The sequence below is a fragment of the Aspergillus heteromorphus genome (genome assembly GCF_003184545.1).
Source record: "Aspergillus heteromorphus CBS 117.55 chromosome Unknown BO70scaffold_14, whole genome shotgun sequence".
Classification (NCBI taxonomy): Eukaryota; Fungi; Ascomycota; class Eurotiomycetes; order Eurotiales; family Aspergillaceae; genus Aspergillus; species Aspergillus heteromorphus.
In genome coordinates, this window is record NW_020290419.1 from 248,223 (window position 1) to 269,834 (window position 21,612).

Here is a 21,612-nt window from a genome sequence, read left to right on the forward strand (position 1 = left end):
AACCAGATCACCTGTAGGATGAGGAAACTCCACATAGCTTTTTAATATCATGGATCTCGCACGTATCCATCCGGGATAATCAAAGATTCTTATCTCATAGTAATTCATCCTGCGTACATGGGTAGAAAGTAGGAGAGGCCTGTACTCTGAGTAATGCGTCAGTCAATACTTCTTACTCGTGTCAAAAATCAAAGGTGATAATCTCTAGACGCGACGTTTTCGATATACTGCCCCTTTGGAAGGGCATCACCTTCAACACGACCACTTTCTTGGTGTGTGTTAGAATAACCAGGTTCACTCGAAACCAGGATTCTACCCTCTGATATAGCGCACATCAAAGCTGTAACTACTACTTACTCCCTTTTATTGAGTAACAGCCATATCACACTGGTCAGATGTCCATATGTAGTAACAGCTGACAGTCGCTGCACAAGTTCGTCTCAAGGAGGCGTTACTGGTATGTTTTGGAGTGAAAGTCTGGAGAGTTCTTGACCTTTGCGCTCGCTATAACCAGTATGGAACTGACTAGTTGGTTTCGGGATGATACATAACTGGACAGTGAAACGATTCCACTCATCTGGAGACTGTTTGCAAGGCGTGAAGAAGGAAGGTGGCAACAGCAGATTCCTTGATGGGTGCGTACTCGTGGCGACTTCCCTCAATCAATATTCCTATTCACTGGAAGAAAACGTAGGTAGTTAGTCACTTTACCTTCGTGTTTCGGCGATGGCTCTGTTCCCCCCCAACTAGTAAGAATGCTACATGGTAGCCCAAAGAGGTAAAACAGGTTAAATTGTAAGAATTTTTATTTAATTTGGAGTACTGGCCTATCGGAATAGAAAGCTAGAGACTGATATGTGACCGTATTGAACAGATAGTACACTATTCTATTTAGGTGGAAAGTCCAGACCATATCATGCATTCCTAGGTCAAATCTAATCCAAGCTTGATCCCAAGATCTGCACTTCTGGACCCTTGACTTCAGTGACATTTCTAAACACCCCTGCCAGTCATCAGCCCCTATTCTGTCATTTGACTCCACGGCTAACCTTTTCATTGGGTAGTATACTATAGCCAGCCCTTGAGATGACAATCCTCGGAATTACTACGGCCAGTGTGAATTTTAAAGAGGGTGAATTTCAAAGAGGGAATACCTCTTCTCCAATACACAACTACCGTTTCTATGGACATGTGTTTATTATACTGTGGTACATACGTCCGTATTCCTGTGGCGTCAACTAGTAGGATGTTCTAGTAAGTAAACACTGAGGCAAAAGAATACACCCCGCCTACTACGTCTCCTTCGGATATCGACATATCCAATGTGACAGCTTGCTCCTCTTCTATATACCCAATCTTTAATCGACCACAGCCATGGTGAAATCAATCATCAGTGTGCAGTACAGCATTCATACCCATCCCAATAGAATAATTTTACTGTCAACTGCATCCAAACATACCACTATGCACCCAATCTCTTTCCACCATACACCTACCCTCCAACCAATCCCTAACCCTATTTCTTCCACCCTCCAGAAACAAACAGCAAACAAGCCAAAAGCTCACCAAAAAGTTAAATCTAAGGTTAGGGTTAAGCTATCACAAGGTCGTGCACTTCTAACCCTATTCGGCCGATGATAAACCCAGACTCAATCGAAATCGAATCATAAGTCCTATAACAGCGCCCCTCCCCCCCCCCTGCTGCTCCGGTCTTCATTTTGCTACAGCCGCTGTACCACCATATAAAGCTTATCACGAGATACCTTACTTGTGGTAGATAATATTGCCTATTATATCTAACAGAATAATACCTAGGTAAAGTAAGTGGTACATAGTACGTACCGTCAAGAAGACTATTGCAAGTACAGCATCAAGAATCCATTGCTTACTATCCATTGATATTACACCCATAACACAACCCCATCCACCCTATGCACCTTTCCCATGCCAGCAGCAGCAGCACACCCAACCCAACTCTACCTACCTAACCCAAGCTCAACACACCACCATCTTCTCCGTACGCTACCTACCCATTTAGTAAATTAGTACATAATCCCCCTCTCCTCATCCCCGCCCCCACCCCTCCCCCCGCTTAACCTGCAGTATCTTTTCCCGCCCGGCACGCACCCCAGCCGACAAAACACGCCTCTCTCGATTTTAATAGGCCCCCCCTCATTCTCACCCCGAGTAAAGAAAGGCCCGGCCGGGAGGAGAGGAGAAGGGGAGCGAGCTCCGCTACAAGTCTACTAGGTGCGACGAGGGACGGGTGTGGCGGTCGTGTATGTTACCGTTTTTGTGGCCGTGCGGTACCGTATCGTTTCTGTCTTCCCGTCCTGTCGGGGGTGAGGTGGTATTACGAAATGACGGGGTTACAGGGTGCCCGGGGTGTACAGTGATAACTTACCTGGTTTCTTTGTTTTATCGTATGGGTTTGGGAACATGGGGTTGGCTACCTAGATAGGTATATGCTTTGACTGATAATGGATCGAGATGGGTATAAGCGTGGGATTCTTGGTAAGAGATATGTTTACCGAGGGGGATGTGCGTATAATGGCTTTCTATCTCGTCGGCTGCAGCATATAGTGCTCCGTACTACAACATGACAGACATCGGGATAACCCGGACACTGGCAGCATCGAATCGGGAAACCGGGATTGCACTCGACCGGACTCGGGTGTTTCGTTCGGTCCTTACAACCGTACTTAAGACACTTCACTGCAGCCAGACGTCATCCAGCATGTGTCTTCACATCCATAAATTTTCCTTAATCTTAATCTTGCTGAATAACACCCATATGATTGGATCCGAGGGTCAATTCCCTGCTGATTGTGCTCGGTACCATTGGCCGAGAACCCGAGTCAAAGAAGAAAAAGAAATTACCTCGTGTAGAGTTTCCCGCGCGACCGCACCCGGCATGTCAATGTCGTCACGACTCGCTACCAAAGTTTTTTTTTTTACTGAGAACGGATGGCCATGCCAATGGCGAATAGGTAGTGAATGGATAGAGAAAAAAGGATAACCTGCAACGCGGCAGGGCAGTTGATTGAAAACCAAAAAAAGTCTAAAAAAAATCGATCCAATCCATCTAACCAACCCAGTGGAAGAGACATCATTGGTAATGTGTGTGGGAAATGTAAGAAACAGGATTTGTTTGACGCTGCATTTCATTGCATTGCATGTGCATGTGCATCCTCCGCAGGGGAAAAGAAAACAGCCAAAAGGAAAATGAAAAGCCCAGTCTAAAACATAATATTCAAAACAAAATCAGTCGGCTCTCTGGCTTTTTTTTTGGTCCAGGAGCGACGATGGATATCAGTAGTCCAAACCCGTAAGCCGTAACATGCGATGAGAGTGTCTAACATCGATCAAGATGTAAACAAAGAAATGGGGAAATTGGGAGGTGAAGAAGGAAAGAAGACACGCCGCGAAAGTCGAGCATTTACTCGATGGCCGAGGCGCTGTCGCCGTGGAGAACGGGGTTGACCTTAGGGTTCCACTTGAACTTGAAGTCCTGGCCGAGCTCCTTGCGGACGGCGGTCTTGACAGCCTCGAGCACGTTGGGGAAGACACCGAAGTTGGCCGGGTTGTTGTCGTCGTTGTCGCCGCCCTGGAACACACCGGTGCGCACCAGACAGGTGTTCCAGCCGTACATGTTACCACCGCAGATGTCGGAGGCCGGGTTGTCACCAACCATGTAGACGTTCTTGGGCAGGCGGCTCTCGTTGTGGAGCTGCTCCATCCAGGACTTGAGCACCTCATCGGCGTAGGTGTAGGTGGCACGTTCGGGCTTGCCGTAGACGACACGCTCCAGGTCGACACCGGTGAGGGCCTTGTACTGAGCCTCGATGGAGATACGGAAAGCACCCTGGGTCAGACGGGGAGGTCCGCGGTGGTCTGTGGGCATGATCAAGTCACCCTGGGAGAAGTAGACGGGGATACGGGTGGCCACGGGGTCCTTGGCACGGGTCAGAAGCTTGCCGTCCTCAGCCAGAAGCAGATCGAGGATGAGCTGCATGTCCGTCTGGTAATCGCGGGAGTCGGCAAAGACCAGGATGGCGTCGAACTTGATCTTGGAGAAGTCGCGAGGCTTGGCCTGGGCGCGGTCCTCCTCACTGAGGGTGGCCCAGGGGGAGACAGTGGGGTCCCAGGCGAGGATGTCCTTGGGGTGAACGACGTTCTTGAAGCCGTAGTTCTCGGCGACCTCGCGGATCTTCTGGCCCTCACCACCAAGCACAAGGACGGTCTCGTAGTACTCCGCCAACGCCTGCATTGGGGTGTGAGACTGGATGAACTGGTCGGTGGAGATGGGGCAGTCGAGGACTTCGGTCAGCTGCTGGCAGCGCGCCTCCTCGGTCTTACCACCACCGTTGGTCAGGAGGATGTAAGGGATCTTGATGCCGAGCTCGTTGTCACCGTTGAGCATCTTCAGGGCCTCCTTGGCCTGAGGGATGGCGTGGTTGCCGTGGGCCAGGACACCGTCAATGTCGAAGGCGAAGGCCATGTTCTTGGCGGCAGCGACCTTCTCCTTGGACATATCCTGGACCTGAGAGGCCAGGATGTCGCGGGAGACATCCGCGGTGACAACGGACGACAGACGGGAAACCCGGGGGGATCTGGGGATGGGGAGAGAGGTGCCGAAGGAGTTGCGGGAGGCACGACGGTCCCGAGAGGAGGGAGCGAAGCTCAGGTTGTGCATGTACTGAGCGGCATCACTGATGGCGCTGCGGGTGGCGGGGATCTCGACCGTGTTGCCGCTCTCGTTGGGGATGGGCAGAGAACCGGCGGCGCTGCCACGCTCCCGGGGGGAGAGAGTGCCGGTGGCAGGGGCACCATCGACGGCGAGGTCAGCGTCTTCGAAGCGAGGCATGGTGGTGATAGGGGTGAAAGAGGATGGCTTGGTCCGGTATAGAGGTTGGTATAAGTAGAAGGGAGGGATCGAGTGGATGATATCACTCTAGGGCAGGACAACCAGGCAAGGACGGCGTCAACTGCAGAATTGTCTCCGGAGAGAGTTGGAAAAAGGATGGATGAGGATGGAAGAATAGTTGAGGATGTCAGGAAAAAAGTTGAGACAACCGTGGGCAAAGCTGGACACATATATAACAAGCTTTCTTCACAGACAGTGGCGGTAAGTTCCAGCGGACGAGAGGACTCCAGCGTGTTTACCCTGCGTGCAGCCATTCGGAGCAGCCACTTCAGCCATTCAGTCACCGGGCTCCACCAGAAGGGGGGGGGGGGGAGGGGCGTATCATCATCCCTAGGAATTATCGTCATCGGTATTCGTACAAAGTAGTGCGTACTGGGTAAGTTAGAAATGTAGGAATTGTGTGGACTCTTTCAACCTGGAGAGAGACTGAGACTGGGACTGAGACTCTCCTGCGGCGGAGACCAGAGGGAGCCAACAATGGCAGGCCCGTGGATCCCCGTAATCTTACCGACCCTTACCGCTGGACCCTGGCTGGTGGTCATTTACCGTCACTGGTGTATCAGTCGGTACCGGTATGTACCACGTACCATATCCATACCACCCATACCACCCCCATGCTACTATGTACCTAGTAAGGTACCTTCTCCCCCGTCCATTGAGGCATTTCCATCCCTACCGCAGCCGCTTTACCCTACCCAAGTCCGTACATGGTCGCAGCTGGGATGCACACCTCCATGCCGACCAGCATCGTGGCTGCAGATGGGAGCCTGAACTGCCCACCCCTCAGCGGGGCGGGAGGCCTGGTGAGGAGTGGCATCACCGCCAGTGGCAGGGCTGATTGGACCAGCCCGAAATTGGTTCGCAGGACGAACCGCCGAGGAGAGCAACTGGAGCGCTGGTGAGTGGACAGGAGGAGGGCCGATGGGGCGGCCCTCCCATGGACCAGCCAGAGATCGCTGGAGCCGATGACGATCGAGCGGGCGCCGGCGGGTCAAACGCTCGCGCCGTTTCGAACCAGTGCCGGCTGTGATGTCATCGAGTAGATATCGAATTCTCGACTGCTGTTACGGACGGGGTACTAAGGTACAGTACTAGTACGTGTACTAGTCCGTTTGGGCAGGTGGGGGGCGCCCCATTGGCAATTGCAGGGCACATGCCGTCATCTCAGGAGCTGCGAGACCCGAGCTTGAGCTTGAGATGGCATGTAGCGATAGATTGGGAATGGGGAGGACCACCAACACCACCCAAGATGGGGGAAATAATGGGGGGGAAGGGGAGAGGGGGGGACAGTTCGGGGATAGGGTACGGAATAACGGATAGAAAGAAGAGGGCAGCAACGCCCAAAAAAGCCAAAAAATCAGGGCGCGGCTATAGCATCACTCACAGTACCCCTCAACACCCCTCCACCCCACTTGCTGTGTGCCTCCCAGTCCAACTCCCCCCTCCCGGCCACACCGGGAGTCAGTCTGGTCTGCCCGACCTCTTCTATCTATTTGTACTCATACTTCTTCTTCTTCTTCTTCTTCTTCTTCTACTTCTTCTTCTTCTACTCCCTTCCTTCATCTCTATTTCATTATACCCAAACAAACTTCTCCTCCTTCCCTCCCTCCATCCCTCTCTTTGATTCCAATCACAATCATGTCTAACGGAAAGACCTTCACTCTCAGCAACGGCGTCAAGATCCCCGGCGTGGGTTTCGGCACCTTCGCCAGCGAGGGCGCCAAGGGTGAGACCTACCAGGCCGTCACCGCCGCCCTGAACACCGGCTACCGTCACCTCGACTGTGCCTGGTTCTACCTCAACGAGGACGAGGTCGGTGACGCTGTCCGCGACTTCCTCAAGGCCAACCCCACCATCAAGCGCGAGGACCTCTTCATCACCACCAAGGTCTGGAACCACCTGCACCGTCCCGAGGACCTGGTCTGGTCCGTCGAGAACTCCCTCCAGAAGCTCCAGCTCGACTACATCGATCTCTACCTCATCCACTGGCCCATTGCCGCCGAGAAGGAGACCCAGGAAAAGCCCAAGATCGGCGCCGATGGCAAGGTATGTGTATCCCTTCGCAGTGTGAACCACTCCCACTAACCCCCCGATCTAGTATGTGATCCTCAAGGACCTCACCGAGAACCCGGAGCCCACCTGGCGCGCACTGGAGAAGGTCTACAAGGAGGGCAAGGTCAAGGCGATCGGCGTGTCCAACTGGACCATCGAGGGGCTGGAGAAGCTCCTCAAGTTCGCTGAGGTCAAGCCCCACGTCAACCAGATCGAGATCCACCCCTTCCTGCCCAACACCGAGCTGGTCAAGTACTGCTTCGACCACGACATCCTCCCGGAGGCGTACTCGCCGCTGGGCTCCCAGAACCAGGTCCCCACGACTGGTGAGCGCGTCAGCGAGAACGCGACCCTGAACGAGATCGCCTCCAAGGGCGGCAACACCCTGGCGCAGGTGCTCATCGCCTGGGGTCTGCGCCGCGGCTACGTCGTGCTCCCAAAGAGCTCCAACCCCGCCCGCATTGAGTCCAACTTCAAGAGCATCGAGTTGTCCGATGCGGACTTCGAAGCCGTCAACAAGGTCGCCGAGCCCCGCCACTTCCGCTTCGTCAACATGAAGGACACCTTCGGCTACGATGTGTGGCCCGAGGAGACCGCCAAGAACCTGTCTGCTTAAACAACCACACTTTTTTTGAGATTTATGCGGGTCATAAACGGAGTACATAAGCAGGTGGGGGACCTTTCGACATACCACGGTTGGGCGCTGGCGTACGTGAATGAGCTATGAGATGGAATGTGATCGATGTCGACATCCAAAAAAACCCTTCCAAGTCCTATCAAATACACATGAATAGTTACACAAAATACAATACGTATAGAAGAGCCAGCTGTATTTCACTTTCCGTATCTCCTCCCCACTACCTATGTAATATGTCTACCGACTTACCCAGATGAGTAGGTATAGTAGACAGACACCCAGGAACATACATATCAGCTAGGTAGCTAGCTAAGTCAAGACCAAAAAGACCATCCCCCGATACATAATTCCTCCCGCCAAGTCGCTCGCCAGCCACCAATACGAACATCTGAAGCACTGAGCGAACCTTCCTGCATGCATGCATGTGCTGAAAAGCCGACCGAAACAAACCAATCAATCCCGCAGCGGACTACCGCTAACCAACCGTGGACTCGGAGGACAGTCCTCCATGTGTTTGCGACTAGTCCTGCCGAATGACGTAGTGCGCTGTCAAATCGGGTCCGCAGAACTATGTATGTATCTTATGTCGTTTAACTTTGTACTGTGTAGTAGTAATCTGTACCCTGCATCCAACATGGGATACTCCTGCCTACCTGCCTGCCTGTCACACAAACAAAACAAAACAAAACAAACTGGGAAGGCAAGGAAATGAAAAAGAAGCTCTAGATCCCAATCGACCATTTGAACGACATAGGTACATCATCGGATACCCCTTCCAACCCTTCCCTCTGTATCAACAACAATAATAATAGTAACTAATAGTGACAATAACCATGACCCTGTTACACATGCTGTTACACAACCTAAGCCCAGGCACACCCCCCCCCCCCCCCCCCTACACACAGTATCCATAGATTGTATTCTGTAGTAGTGTAACAAGTCGTACTCCGTATACATAAAAAAAAAAACCACTAACCTAAACCCCCCTTAGCCCCAATTCCCAACATCGGAGAATCCCGGAAACACAGCCACCAGCTCGGTGGACTAATCCGGGCAAGCCCTAAAACACCGAGTCGCTGGATGGGGAAAGGCTCGGTCGGTGGTGGGGCGGCCGTGACTTATTTGCCCTAACCTAACCTAACCCTACGACGGGGGCTCCTGGTTGGTTAGTGGTTACGAGGGATTAAGGGGGAGGAGGTGGTTGGTTGGTTGGGTTGGTTGGCATGATTCGGATGTCTTTGCTGCTGACGCTGTTGCGTTGCTACTAGATACGCGCTGCCCCTGGATAGTGGATGGATGGATGGATGGATATCGGATGGATGGGTTTGGTTTTGGGTAAGTGACGTGACGTGGTGCGGGAATTATTCTTTCGGCTTTGGCTTCGGGTTATGGGTTTATGGTTTGGGATGTTATTATTGTTGGTTGGTGGTTATGATGATAGTGGTGCTGGTGCTGGTCCACTTGGTAATGTCGAGACTTGTAGTGTAGTGTTTGGTTACTGATTACTGGTTACTGGTTACTGGTTCAGGTTCAATGGTGGTGCCTGATGATGGAATAATGGAAAAAGTCCGAGATGGATGGATGGATGGATGCGATGCTCTTGTCTCATTGCTTGCCAGGTTTGTTCAATTTTCCGACTTCCGAGGAATAAGCATCCATCATCTTGTCTCTACTCTCTACTATCTACTTTGATTCGACCTTATCGGCGATGGGGTTCCGAGTATTGTCCGTCGGTATACCCCGTGCTGGTATAGGATGCGCGGTGATGACTCTATCGGGAAAGGGGGCTTTCGGCTTTCCTTTGGACTGAAGTTAGTTGGTTGGATCTGCGGGATTTTAGGTGATGTGATGTTGGTTGGTTATCTTTTATACTTTACCAGGGAGTGTGTATCTGGGTGGATGGCTGGGAGGGGTGTTATAGGAAAGTGGTTTGAGATAAGGATGCGCGTGTATATTTGGTGGGGTGAAAGAGTCAGGAGATGATTTGAGGGAATCGATGTGTGTGCGTACAGATCATTTACTTCTGTTTTCTGTAGAATAAAGTACTTGGTGACATATCCCTTGGAATTGAAAGTATATAGAATTCTCCAGTTAAGTACTACTACATATATGTTGCTTAGAGCACGCCATAAATATCGATTCTTACTTACTGGTGATCTCGAGGGGAAAAAAAAAATATGGCCGCGATAAGGAATTAGATTATCTTCCCGCATACCCAGTAGCCATCATATTGAACCGCCCAATAGGATCGAGCCAGTTTTTGGTTAAGTGCCAGTGTTGTTTAGGACAGGATTCGCACCATTCTTGAGAAAATGACATTGTAAAAAATAGTAAATCTATGTGTCTTCTTGACCATCCATCGTACTTGGATATCCAGACAATTTATCATTGAAATGTCTAATCTAGAGATATCTCTGAAGTACACAACATCTCTAGAACCGTCATCTCATCTCTTACCAACCTGCTTGTTATACGGAGTACATACACTGTGAAATGCCTGCTCCGTACAGAACACCGTCTTCCCCAGCGTAGAGGCCAATGTCAACTCCTCTAGACAATCAAAGCATTCTACTGAAGATTGGTCCAAGGATTCGTCCATCACAGCATTAGATCGAACCTATACAAAGTGTCATGATAGCCGACATCCTCTCAGAGCACAACACATGAAACCATATCAAATGCGCCAAAGCTCTTTATAATATCCAGTTCCCTATTTCCCACATAATCATTTTAAAAAGCTACTCCTCACAGCTACAGAGCAATGGTCTTCTGATATAACACTCATCTAGTCACAATGGCAGACAATACAAAGAGAGCGGAAATGTATTAACTATAATCGCACCAAGATTCTCTCTCCCAAGTTCAAGGACTCGGCGAGAGATATCTTCTTTGTCTCAATTGCGACTACTAGAAACTCGAGAGATGGAGAGAGGATCATAAGTGCCATTATATATTAAAATCTATTCTCAGATTAGATCATAGATGATAGTCAGAGTTTCAAAGTGTGAGTTTACTTTTTAGGTACTATATAGTTGAAGGTAAATGTTGTGTAAGTTCGCCACCAAGCTTGATTCCAATCTCAATTATCAGATAAGTCATGCATCATACCTAGTATCCTCAAGATTCGTAGAATACTTAGTCTTAGCAGTGCCATCTATCACTTCTAGCCTTCTATCCAACCAATCTCAAATAGGAAAACAATCCCTCTCCTCATCACAGGAAAGCATCTCACCCACGAGATATCGTTTATTATCCAAGTATACTAAACCAGAAAGCTCATTTCCCTCTCAGTCTCAAGGCGATCAACAGAATCATTCCATAATACTCACAATAACTTACCAGGTAATCAACTCTCTACCCTACATCCCATACAAACCTCTCTACCAGGATATTTTACCCACAGCTAGATAGATCCATCACCATATGCACAACACAGCACCCCCAAACCAATTATACAGACTTGCATGCAGACCGCGAGGAGTTCCAGCTTCACCCGCAGGCTTGGAGAGCACAGAGCATAGTACATACTATTTAGTTGGACGGGCGACGACATCAAGATCTCCCTACGTGGTCGAGACCTCCACGCTAGATCACCAATATCAGGGATGGTAACGAGGCGTTATGTAGGCCTTACATAGAGATGATGTTATATGCGGAAGATCCTTGCTTTATGCGGCTCACTGTCTCTTAAGACTCGGGAGGGGCTGGTTTAGTAGGTATGGTGACGGTACGGGATACAGGACCGTATGTGTGGTTCCTGGTATTGAAGTTTGCCTTGGGTTGTTTGTTGGCTGAGGGTGTATCCATCTAGAAGGACCACGCGTGGAGATCGACAGTGATCCGTGCGATGGAAGGGTGATCGTTGATCATCACGAGGCTTACTTCTACTCCGTGGCTGATCTATACAATCATGAAGGACAGAAAGGAAATAAGAGTAATTAAAGGGCTGTATAATCGCGCAGCGATAATCAGAATACCTAAGGTAGGTAATAGGTAGGTATGGACCATATGAAACCGTAAACACAACGCCGTCCTCTGAATCCCATCCCAAACGCCTTGATTATGTACACTGCCCGTGGCACTAACACCAGCACCAGGGCAGAAGCATGAAGCCACACTGGATCAATACTCACGGACGCGGGCGGACTTTCCGCGCGACCGGGGTCGAGCCAGCATTGACCTTCAGCAGATTCGTCTTTGCGCTACTACTGCGCAGTGATGTCTTGATGCCGCCGACAGACTTGGACGGCGTCTCCATCGCGGTCTTGGGGGACTTCGGGGTCAGCTTCTTGCGTTTTTGAACCGGGCTGTCGCTGCTTGAGGGGGATGAGGGGGAGCAGGCCATAGTCAAGTCGAGCTTGGGAGCTCCCGCACCCAGCCGACGCACGCGCCGCGTCCGAGGTGTTGCAGTAGCAGGTGCAGTAGTGGCTGCGTCGGGGCTATCCTCCCCACCAGTCTTCTGCGCCGCTTGAGCCCGCGTAGTGCGACTACTGGCTGCCTTTCTTTGCTCGGAGGTATTGTCGGACCCCTTACCTGCCAGCGCGGCGACGTCACGGGGGTCCGTCACACCATCCTCGTCGCCCTGGAATCGCACGAGCTGGGCATCGTTCCAAGACACATGCTTCTTTGCCGTCTTTGGGGGCCGCCCCGAGTCGTCTGCAGGCTTGTCGTCATCCGAGCTAGGAGTGGTCGAGGAGGGCTCTTTCTTGGATTCCTGGGACTTGCGCACCAGCCCTTGCAAGACGAACTTCGGCATCAACGCATTGCCTCGATTCAGTCGCGTGTTCCGCCGCGTCGCCAGTGCCAGCTCCTGGGCCTCTGTGCGCTGCAGGAAGATGAATTCGGTGCCCTTGGCGCGGCGCAGTGAGAGCGTATTGCGCACGGCAGCGGCGGCGGTGGCCGTCCGCATGGGGGAAGAGCGCGTGGTGCGGGGTCGGGTGCTTCGGCGAGGGCTGGAGGGCTGGGGGCTGCCATTTTCATTGTCTAGCGCTTTGGTGGGTGACTGCTGAGACTTCTGGGGCGAGGGAGAGTTGGTGTCGAGATCTTCCAGCACGCGGCGCGACTGCGGGATCGGGGACGCGACCACGGACGCAATCACGGCGGTTGTCTCTGGGTCGGTCTTCTCGGGTTCCGCATCCTGCGCGACCATCGCGGCGGCTTTGGCCTCGCGCTTGGCCTTAGCCTTGGACAGGAAGTTGCTGAGCAGCTCCGCGTCTTCTCCGTCCAATGAGCTGCGCAGGGCCGACCGGACCAGGGTCGATTCCTGCTCGGCCGTTAAATCAGCCGCGGGGTCGTTCAGGGCTTTCGCGTCTACTGTCACGGTCGGCTGTTCGACAGGGAGTAGCTCGCCGTTCAATGTAGTCTCCACTGATTCATCCTGGTCGGTCTCGTCCGGAGTCGTGGAGTCCTCAGCGCTCGCGTCCGAAATGTCCAACACTGGCTGTTCGCCGCGCTCGGGGGCTTTTATGTCTGCATCGCTGGCCAGCCCACCGGCCACTAGGGCAGGATGGCCATGTAGCAGGCGGGGATAGGCTGCGGCGGGGGCCAGTCTGGTGGGGGTGTCAGGGATCGGGCTGGATGATTCGTCTGCAGCGGCCGAGTTCTCCGCGAGGGTTTCGTCCAACGTCGACGTGGGCTCATCCTCGGCGTCGCTGACATCGTCACGAGCCCCTGGCTGTAGGCTGTCGAATTCCACCGGCTCGTCGGGGATGTCCACGAAATCGCTATATACGAGGGGTAATTTGCCTGCTATCATTAGCTGATCGGAACTCAAATTACACGGGATGGAATAGACCGGATGAATACTCACGTCTGCGACCATAGGTTTCCGACTCCCACTGCGTCTCGAGAAACGAGCGTCCACGCACACCACCGTCCACCCCATCTGTCTCCAGCGCAAAACACCTGCGCTTCGTGCCGCGAAGGAGGCCGGGATTCCGCGTGACGTTGATCTCCAATTGTAGTTCCTCGTCAATGGTGTGACGTTCCGCCCCGACCAGCTGCTGCAGGCCCTTCATGCTGTTGAACGAGGAGCGGAAGCGCTTCCAGACAGTACGCGACTTGCCGCGGGCGCGGAACGCGGTGGACGGTTTGCGTTCCCAGACGCGGGGGGCGCTTTTGGCGACTTTGACGGGGGTGAATCTGAACCGGGTATCTTCGTGGGAGAAGGTGGATCTGAGGTGTAGCGGACTGGGGGTTTGTTAGTGAGGTCGAGGTGAGGCGTCCATCCGAGGAGAACGAAGTCGTCAGGACAAAATAGGGAGGAGGCGGAGAAAAGGGGCCACCCGAGGTAGTGCTGGTCCCTCCTGGCCCCTTCACCGACCGGAGACATTCAACGGCTCGGTATGCAGACCGTCTAGACGGACAGAGGAGTGAAACTCACCATGCCGGGCGGAATGTGTCCGGAGGACAGACAAAGTCCTCCATCTTCATGGTGGAGGCGACTGGAATGTGAATCGGTCCGAGGTTGGGGGTCGAGGGGAGTGGGGAGGAGTGAGGAAATAATGCAGCTGCTAGTACTATTAGGATAGAGGATGCAGTCAGAAACAGTCGAGGGCCGGGGATATCAATGAAGAGTTGTCGCGTAATCGATGCTGAAGGATCGAGCGGCGAGGCGAGCGGGTGTTGTGCCGCCCGGGCGCCCCGTTGCCCGGCCAACCGCCCCGTTCGGGCTGAAGTATAGGACTCTCTCTAGAGATCTGAGAGTTCGAAGAAACTACGAGTACAATAGGTCAATAGTACAATAGTACCATATACGGTCGTATCAGGATGCGCAGACTATTGACCCTCCAATTCCCAGTAACATTGAAGCCGGTCGCGTCTTGCTCAGTCTTCCTTCCTGTGATTGTACATTGCCCACCAATTCAGTGTATATACCCCGGGAAAGGGCCGAACAGGGAATACCTTGCTAAAGTACTTCATGATATGGTTATAAGGGTAATAATAATTGTCCAAGTGTCATAGATACCGGCTGATACCAGCTATATTCCTGGCAGATGCTCCTATCATAGGCTCCAGGGAACGTTTCGTTCAATTTCTGTACAAGAATTCCGACGTGCTCATCAACAGTCCTTGTAGGTCTTTCAAGGCCCATAAACTTGCATCACCATGTGGCAGTTCGAGGTAACCCGGTGATGCATGGATCTAAACTTACCTACGTAGATCGCAGTGGTGTTGAAGGTTCCATACTTCAGCATATTGTTTTCGCAACTCCGCATGGAAGGGCTGTTCAGTAATTACTTATGATGAGCTTGCTTGCATGCCCCGCCCCTTTCAGACACCAAACTTTTCCCTGCCGACGGGTAGGGGGGTTATACTCGCGGAGAAAGCGCTCGAGACGGCCAACTCCACAACACCGCCAGGCCTATTGACAAAAACGACACTACGGCAAAAGTCGACCTAGAGGACATATTCTAACCAGGTTCGCTTGCATCGGGGTGAACAGGAGCTTTAGCGGAAGCTTTCTCCAGGACAATTTCGACCATGTTACCCGGCACAGCCGCACTTCTATGCAGGGACTGCTGTTGCTGCTGTTGCTGCTGTTGCTGCTGTTGCTCCTGGTCAATCCGACGCAGAGAACATCGAGCGGAGGTGGAAGGCGCGCGGTGAGGTTGGAGTGGAGACAGATGGCGGGGGATCGCGGGGGAGGGGGGGGGGGGGGTTTATACTTCCCCGAAAGCGCACGCCTGAGGCCAGCCCCGAGGCGGAAGCGGGCTTTGCGAACTGGATGGCATCCAACAGCGCGCTTTCTACTTCGGGATTATCGGCCGTCGACGCAGCTGGATCGAACGGCACACAGTGAACCCGGGCGTTATTGGCTAACTTGTACGTCGTGGTTCAAGAAAACAAACGACTTGGATAAAGGTGCGACGAAAGATATCGACGTCCAGTGACATTTGCCAGTTGGATACGGTACATGTTTCAAATTCAAAGGAGGTGTGATGAGCCGGCACCGATGAAAACGATGAATATAACAAGGCCCATGTGATGATCGCTCTTGCCCAGCAAACTCCAGATGTCGAGGACCAGCTTCTGCGTTCTGAGTTGTGCACGATCGTCGCCATCATGAATTACAGGATCAAGGGCAAGGAGTACCAGGATCCTATCACCTGTCCGGTGAGTGTCGCGACCATTGTCAGCTGATACAGCGACTGAGAACACCCGCTAACCAGCACGACACTGTGTTGTAGATTATGGTCCTGTCGTTCAAGGGCGACAGGCAGGGTCGGATTCTCCAGGCCCGCTTCGACCCTAAGAAGCGAACGCTGGTGATGCGAAAGCTCTATGGTTGATCCACATTCGAGAAGGCGGGGAAGAACGTTTCTGTGTTCCTGCGGTTCATGACGTGCAAGTTGATCGGGGAGACCACGGTCGTCTAAATGCGGGGTTTTATCATATCCAGGAACAGGAAATAGATACCGGAATAAGCAGAGCCGGAATGGAACCACTGTCCCCCAAAGCCGAGGCGGACTTCACATCTCACGCTCATAGAACATGCGCGCAGACCAGCCGTAGAAAAGTAAACACAACATGACACCCAAACTCCAACGCCATCCCACAGTAGTAGGAGTCGCTACCCAATACATTGACAGTTGAATGCATCCCCCGTTCGTTCGCCTGTCCATTCGTCCAAGCATCTAGACCAGCATCTCCTCCATATCCCGCTCATCAAACGGATCTCCGAACTCATCTACCACATCACATCACCGAATCAATTAGCCTCTTCTCTTCTCTCTTCAGTCCAACACACCCAACCCACATCCAGTCCCAGAGAAACACATACCCAGATTAAAATCCTGATCGACCACATACTCCATAGCGCGCTGATACTCCTCCTCTGCGCGTTTATTCATCCATGATGCGCCGGGCGCCTGCTGGTCTAATGGCTGCTGTTGCTGCTGCTGGGCGAGCGGAGAGTCGGTGAATGCACCGGGCCCGAAGCTTCCCTGCCCGCCGAGCGTGCTGGTCTGGGTTTGGGTCTGGGAGCCGGGCGGGGAGAGCTCCGAGCCGCCGAACGGGGGACGCACGCTGGAGAGCTTGTTGGTGGGGGTGCGCGTGCCGGGGTGGGAGTCTTCGGAGAGAGCTTGGGAGGATTCGGGGGATGAGGCCATTTGGGAGTCGCCGTCTGGGTCTGCGGGGTGGGTGGGTGGGTGGGTGTTAGCTCGTGAGGTGAGGTGAGGAGGGATCGATGTGGGAATGGGAATGGGAAGCGGGGAGAGAGGAGAGTAGAGTAGAGTAGTTAAACGGGCTGGGCTAAGCTGCGCATGGAGAGAGGGGGAAGAAAGAAGAGACAAACAGACCGGTAGCCATGGCGGTGTATCTATTTAGACTAGTCTAGATAGGTAGTCTCCGATCTTCCAGCAAGGCAGAGGGGCAAACAAACGAGGCGGACGACCAGACAGGCTGCGGTTGCGATTGCGGGTGCATGCAGAGTGGGCGGCGAGCAACAATGATGATGCGCTGCGCTGCGGGATGGCCGTGGACGAGTTGCCGCCATCCTCGTTATTAACTAAGCAGCCGTACGGCGGCAAGTCAGTTTTCCTCTTCTCGTTTCGCTTTTCTCCCCCCTCGCCTCAACCGCCTCGGTCATTCTCTCTCCTTGGTTACTATAGACCCCGACGCTTTGGTAGATCCCATTCCACGCTCGCTTTTTGGTATATACAATCCAACACCCCGACTGCGCCTCTTTCGCTGTTTACGGTCGCTCTTGAACCTATTCTATTCTATCCACTCTATCTACAATCTACATCCCACGCAGGGATCCCTTTGGCCATGAGCGCAAAGCCGTCATCTGGCCCCGACGCCTGGGAGGAGGACTGGGAGAAACAAGCTGATGTATGTGATGTTTTTGGGATCAACTGACCTGCGCTCTTGCTGCTCGACTGTGAATTATACGATCATTCCCTGCAATGCCCTCTAACAGTTTATTCCCCGTCAGACGTTCGCGGACGAACCCGCCCCGCCTCCGCCGGAGAAGAAAGTCTCGTCCAAAGTGTCTAAGGCCCAGCGCCGAGCACAGCAGGCCGAGTTTAACCGCCAACTATGGGCCGAAGCGTAAGTCTCGGATCACTGACAACTACCATGCATTACAGTTGATGTCATCTGACGATGTTCTGACGCTGTTCTGCGTAGTGAATCCCCCCAGACATTCCATTTTCTAGAATCTCGGTCCGACGTCCCGCTTAAGCAAGAATTCAAACCCACTGTCACCCTTCTCAGTCGCAATCCGCATCTGATCACCCGTCAATCGTCTTCGGTCGACGGGACCAGCGCCGGCGTGCAGCGATTGGCGTTGAATGACGATGATGACTCGGATGATGACAAGTCAGGGCAGCCCACGCCCGAAGAGCGACATGCGATTGCGCTGCGCAATCGGGAAGAGAAGCAGCGCAAGTACGAGGAGGTTCGAGAGAGGTTGTTTGGGAGTCCCTCTGCCCCGACCTCGGGCGCTTCCTCTCCCCGCAGTGCCACCCCACCGAAACAGCACGAGGGTCGCGGCAAAGGGAGAACTCGGGGAAATGGTCGGGAGAACACGAGAGAGAAAAGGGATTCGTCTGCGACGTCAGGGAAGGCCAAGCAGCTCTACGACCCGGGGTCTCCCAAACCGAACCCCATCCAAGGACAGCGCAAGGAGAAGCAGAGCGGGATCCGGAGGGATGACGATTCCGTATCCCCACACCAGCCGATCCGCAGTCCTCGAGGCCCAGATAGCAGTGGGAGAGGCGGGTTTCGATCGGGCAGCAGGGGTGCCCGGGGGGGCTAGACTACGAGAAGACAAAGCTAATCATCGCTTCGCCAGAAATGGCAGATTGCAATCGTCGTGTGTTGACAATGGGAGGCGACTCCAGGTCGCTGCCCCGGAACTCAATTTAGCATGCTAGATGGTATAACTACCGACCTACAGCCAATCAGGGAAGCCCCCTGCCAGCATTGATCGCATTGGCAAGTTGGGAGGTGTTGGGTCGGTTTTCTAGGGGAGTCAGCTGGAAGATGGTAGTGACTACAGATCACTTACCCGCATATCGCTCATAACTATCCAGATAGAGCTCATCGGAGCTGGTGGTCGCCTGGACATGCTCGTCGCTCTCAATTGCGTCTACCCAGGCACCCCAACGACTGCCGGGTTCCGGGTCTGGCCAGCCACGGTAGGGGCTGAGGACGCGGCGCAAGCGGAGGATCCACGGGGCCACCTGGATATCCACAAAGGACATACTCGCGCCCAGAAAGAACGGGCCCTGGGCGTGTGCGGCCGTGACCAGCGTGTTGAACGCATCGCGGAGCTCTTGGGCGTGGGCAATTTGTTTCTGCGTGTCTTGTTCCTGAAGGACGCGGTAGAAATTCGGAACAATATGGCGGTTGACCTGCAACCGTCAGATTGGATTAGCGACAGCAGGTCAGGGACATACGAAATCGGTCCACAGTCGGCAATGCGCCCGCAACTTGGGATCCCCGGATGGGAGCAATGGCGGGCCAACATTCAGATCCTCTAGCTGGGGAAGTGTCAGGGGGTGAGTGGTTCAGTGGAAGGTGGATGGCGTACGTATTCGAGCAATACAGAACTCTCATAGGAGCCCCAGTCGCCATGGCGCAAGGCCGGGACGAGGCCCCTGGGGTTTACCTCCAACAGAGACTGGGGCTTCTGGTACGGGTCGACTTCGATGTACTGGTACGGAATACCCTTGAGCTCCAAGGCGATCCAGACGCGCTGGACGAAGGGGCTGACGGGTGGTCAGCCCTGCACGGTGTATATAGCGGTCAAAGTTAGACATTAGAAGTGGACCTACCAGAAGCAACTGCCATACAATTTCAACTCATTTTCCTGGGCACGGAACGAAACGGTCTGGGCAGCCAGTCCGGTGGCTTTGGTGTGATATGTTTTCTGTGGCTGGCTGGGGGTAGACATGGCTCTGTTCTGTGCAAGGAAACGATCAGAACGGCAGGGAATCAGTGGTCTAGGGCGGAATGCAATAATGCAAGTGGACAATCGGCCTGACGGCACTGGCTTGCAGCGCAAGAGGGGTCTAAGGAACATGATGGGATGAGGGATGAGGGATGAGGGCGCAGAAGGGCGGGGAAGGCAGGTTCAGCACAGCAGGTGCAGCCCGCCGAGTGACGTAACACAGCCCTCGGATCGCAGCAATCAAAACAATCCCTCCCTCCCCCCCGATTAAAAATAGGTCATCTCGCGACTTACAGACAGCGACTTCTTCTTCTCCCTCGCCTCCTTCAGCATATACCGTTGCACACTATTCTTCTTCACCCGGTCACTCTCCTCCAACGTATGCCGGTGCCCGCCACTCACCCCATCATTCTTCCCATTAGCCCCATTCCCATTGACGCGCTGGATGGTAAAAAACCGCTGCCCATTCACTCCAGGATGACCCTCCGGCAGCGGTGGGTTCAGGCTGGGGGTAAGCAGTCCAAACGCCTGAGCCTGATTCTCCTGCTGGTGCTGCTGTGCATCCGCGACACTACCCTCCCCCGCACCGTCCACATCCACACCCGCACCCGACCCCAACAACAGCCCTGAAGCAGCCCCAACCCCAGCCCCAACTCCAATCCCGCCGGCCTCCACCCCAACCAACCCCATCATATCATGGCCCGGGAAATACTCCGTGATCTTGATCTTCACGTCACAGAGGTCGCGCTGCCGGGCTGTCCGTTTCCGTTTCTTCTTGTTCGGATCATTGGACTTGGGCGTTCCCGGCGGGCGCCCCTTCAGTCGACAGTCCCAGTAATGGGAGATCAGGGGCTTGCGCTTGTAGTGCTGGGTGGAGCGGTGAGAGTAGACGTTGTCGATGTGTGGGAAGTAGGTGAGGAATCTGGTTGAGGTAGTTAATTTTTTATGTCTGGTATCTCTCTCTTTATCTTCTCTACCCTTCTTTCTGGACATGGATCATAATCGTAATTAGGGGAAAGGGAAAGGGAAAGGAAACGCACTGCTCCTCACTCAACACGATCATCTCATCGACGTTGAATAGGCGATCACGCCAAAAATCCAGGTCTGGGGGGTCAACAATACTCCCGATGTCGATGTGTTGGTCGGGTCGCTTGACGAGGCTTTCGAGGTGCGGTTGTTGGTGCTGGTGCTGTTGTTGTTGATGTTGCTGCTGCTGCTGTCCGGGGTGGTGAAGGGGTGGATGAGAGAAAGGTAAGCCGTCGACGGCGCATTGTAGCCCGTGGAGGGAGTCAGAGTCGAGGCTCACATCATTGTGAGTGTGCGTGTGCGAATGGCCCTGGAGAGGGTCGATGGGGGGGTCGGGGTGTAGGGGGAGTGGGAGTGGGAGTGGGAGTGGTGATGGGCGGTGAGAGTAGACGCGTCTTCCGCGACGGAGGTGAGGGAGGCGTGCAGAAGACCGGGATCAGTAGTGTGGATAGGGATATCTGGGTCATGATGGAGGTCCATCATGAAGGGAGGCGTAGGCTGTGGAGGAGTGGATTGATGGTGTCGCTGGGGGTGGACGCTGCTTTAAAAAGTGTGGAGGGGAGAAAAGGCGGGGGTTGAGGCGGCGGTGAAGTGGTACAGGTTGCCGCTTCGGGAATGGTGGGCGGCGGGATCGGCGTTGGTTGAGGAACTGTGGATGCTAATCGTACTAGGTAGACTTGGAGTTCTACTAGCGGTAAAGATGAGATGGTGGCTACTATGCTATATTGTTGGTTACAGAGGGTAACTCTCTTGTCAGGTAATAAAAGGATACATGAAACGGGTACGAATGAAGCTATCCGCGAATAACTGACTCTGATGATGAAGAGGGAAGGTAAACAAGCTGCGTGAGGTACCAATAGCATGTCGACCAACCGGTAAGAGGAGGTGCGTTTCCCCTCCCCACCCTGGCAAAAGGCTTTGTTTGTATACGACGAGTTTGGAAGGGGACTGACTGGGGACAGATGGTATTGGGATTTATGTATTTTTGTGTCACGGAGTGTATTTGAATATCACTAAAGAAGGACCCAGACTGTGATAATGATCCATACTGAAGCTCCGCAATGCGGTAAT

The 21,612-nt window shown here is 53.3% G+C and overlaps 9 protein-coding genes across 9 annotated transcripts; 4 read left to right on the forward strand and 5 right to left on the reverse strand.

Annotated features, from left to right (window-relative positions):
- Positions 1–2,947: 2,947 nt before the first annotated feature.
- Positions 2,948–5,249, reverse strand: BO70DRAFT_362518 (phosphatidyl synthase). Its single transcript, XM_025543327.1, has one exon. The coding sequence runs from the start codon at positions 4,865–4,867 to the stop codon at positions 3,440–3,442; it is 1,428 nt and encodes a 475-aa protein (XP_025398876.1). The 5' UTR covers positions 4,868–5,249; the 3' UTR covers positions 2,948–3,439.
- Positions 5,250–5,889: 640 nt separating this feature from the next.
- BO70DRAFT_45772 (uncharacterized protein) lies at positions 5,890–6,728 on the forward strand. Its single transcript, XM_025548466.1, has one exon. It carries the CDS (start codon positions 6,081–6,083, stop codon positions 6,549–6,551), a length of 471 nt encoding a protein of 156 aa, XP_025398877.1. The 5' UTR covers positions 5,890–6,080; the 3' UTR covers positions 6,552–6,728.
- On the forward strand, positions 6,251–7,701 carry gldB (putative glycerol dehydrogenase (GldB)). The gene is made up of 2 exons (XM_025543328.1): positions 6,251–6,973; positions 7,026–7,701. The coding sequence occupies exons 1-2, from the start codon at positions 6,566–6,568 to the stop codon at positions 7,593–7,595; spliced, it is 978 nt and encodes a 325-aa protein (XP_025398878.1). The 5' UTR covers positions 6,251–6,565; the 3' UTR covers positions 7,596–7,701.
- Positions 7,702–11,745: 4,044 nt separating this feature from the next.
- BO70DRAFT_353140 (uncharacterized protein) lies at positions 11,746–14,812 on the reverse strand (the record flags this gene model as incomplete). Its single annotated transcript, XM_025541822.1, has 5 exons — positions 11,746–13,361; positions 13,426–13,805; positions 13,999–14,306; positions 14,366–14,454; positions 14,770–14,812. The coding sequence occupies 5 exons, from the start codon at positions 14,810–14,812 to the stop codon at positions 11,746–11,748; spliced, it is 2,436 nt and encodes an 811-aa protein (XP_025398879.1).
- A 216-nt stretch (positions 14,813–15,028) lies between these two features.
- Positions 15,029–15,533, reverse strand: BO70DRAFT_396872 (uncharacterized protein; the record flags this gene model as incomplete). The annotated part of the gene is made up of 3 exons (XM_025546652.1): positions 15,029–15,172; positions 15,300–15,394; positions 15,467–15,533. The coding sequence occupies 3 exons, from the start codon at positions 15,531–15,533 to the stop codon at positions 15,029–15,031; spliced, it is 306 nt and encodes a 101-aa protein (XP_025398880.1).
- A 69-nt stretch (positions 15,534–15,602) lies between these two features.
- Positions 15,603–15,907, forward strand: BO70DRAFT_396873 (uncharacterized protein; the record flags this gene model as incomplete). The annotated part of the gene is made up of 2 exons (XM_025546653.1): positions 15,603–15,731; positions 15,806–15,907. The coding sequence occupies 2 exons, from the start codon at positions 15,603–15,605 to the stop codon at positions 15,905–15,907; spliced, it is 231 nt and encodes a 76-aa protein (XP_025398881.1).
- Positions 15,908–16,252: 345 nt separating this feature from the next.
- Positions 16,253–16,925, reverse strand: BO70DRAFT_396874 (uncharacterized protein; the record flags this gene model as incomplete). The annotated part of the gene is made up of 3 exons (XM_025546654.1): positions 16,253–16,305; positions 16,399–16,746; positions 16,916–16,925. The coding sequence occupies 3 exons, from the start codon at positions 16,923–16,925 to the stop codon at positions 16,253–16,255; spliced, it is 411 nt and encodes a 136-aa protein (XP_025398882.1).
- Positions 16,926–17,187: 262 nt separating this feature from the next.
- BO70DRAFT_429607 (uncharacterized protein) lies at positions 17,188–18,378 on the forward strand (the record flags this gene model as incomplete). Its single annotated transcript, XM_025548081.1, has 3 exons — positions 17,188–17,450; positions 17,554–17,669; positions 17,748–18,378. Exons 1-3 carry the CDS (start codon positions 17,388–17,390, stop codon positions 18,376–18,378), a joined length of 810 nt encoding a protein of 269 aa, XP_025398883.1. The 5' UTR covers positions 17,188–17,387.
- BO70DRAFT_429608 (glutathione S-transferase family protein) lies at positions 18,346–21,104 on the reverse strand. Its single transcript, XM_025548082.1, has 8 exons — positions 20,822–21,104; positions 20,556–20,675; positions 19,810–20,437; positions 19,400–19,527; positions 19,156–19,333; positions 19,022–19,105; positions 18,631–18,976; positions 18,346–18,585 (listed from the first exon to the last, which is right to left on the reverse strand). Exons 1-8 carry the CDS (start codon positions 21,022–21,024, stop codon positions 18,524–18,526), a joined length of 1,749 nt encoding a protein of 582 aa, XP_025398884.1. The 5' UTR covers positions 21,025–21,104; the 3' UTR covers positions 18,346–18,523.
- Positions 21,105–21,612: the final 508 nt, after the last annotated feature.

Bases quoted from the DNA above. Each gene is read 5' to 3' on its own strand.
- BO70DRAFT_362518 (XM_025543327.1), bottom strand. From the start codon at position 4,867: ATGCCTCGCTTCGAAGACGCTGACCTCGCCGTCGATGGTGCCCCTGCC.
- BO70DRAFT_45772 (XM_025548466.1), top strand. From the start codon at position 6,081: ATGCCGTCATCTCAGGAGCTGCGAGACCCGAGCTTGAGCTTGAGATGG.
- gldB (XM_025543328.1), top strand. From the start codon at position 6,566: ATGTCTAACGGAAAGACCTTCACTCTCAGCAACGGCGTCAAGATCCCC. The intron at 6,974-7,025 runs GTATGTGTATCC...CCCCCGATCTAG, and splicing joins AGATCGGCGCCGATGGCAAG to TATGTGATCCTCAAGGACCT.
- BO70DRAFT_429608 (XM_025548082.1), bottom strand. From the start codon at position 21,024: ATGATGGACCTCCATCATGACCCAGATATCCCTATCCACACTACTGAT. The intron at 18,977-19,021 runs GTATGTCCCTGA...TGACGGTTGCAG, and splicing joins GCCGACTGTGGACCGATTTC to GTCAACCGCCATATTGTTCC. The intron at 18,586-18,630 runs GTAAGTGATCTG...TGACTCCCCTAG, and splicing joins TAGTTATGAGCGATATGCGG to AAAACCGACCCAACACCTCC.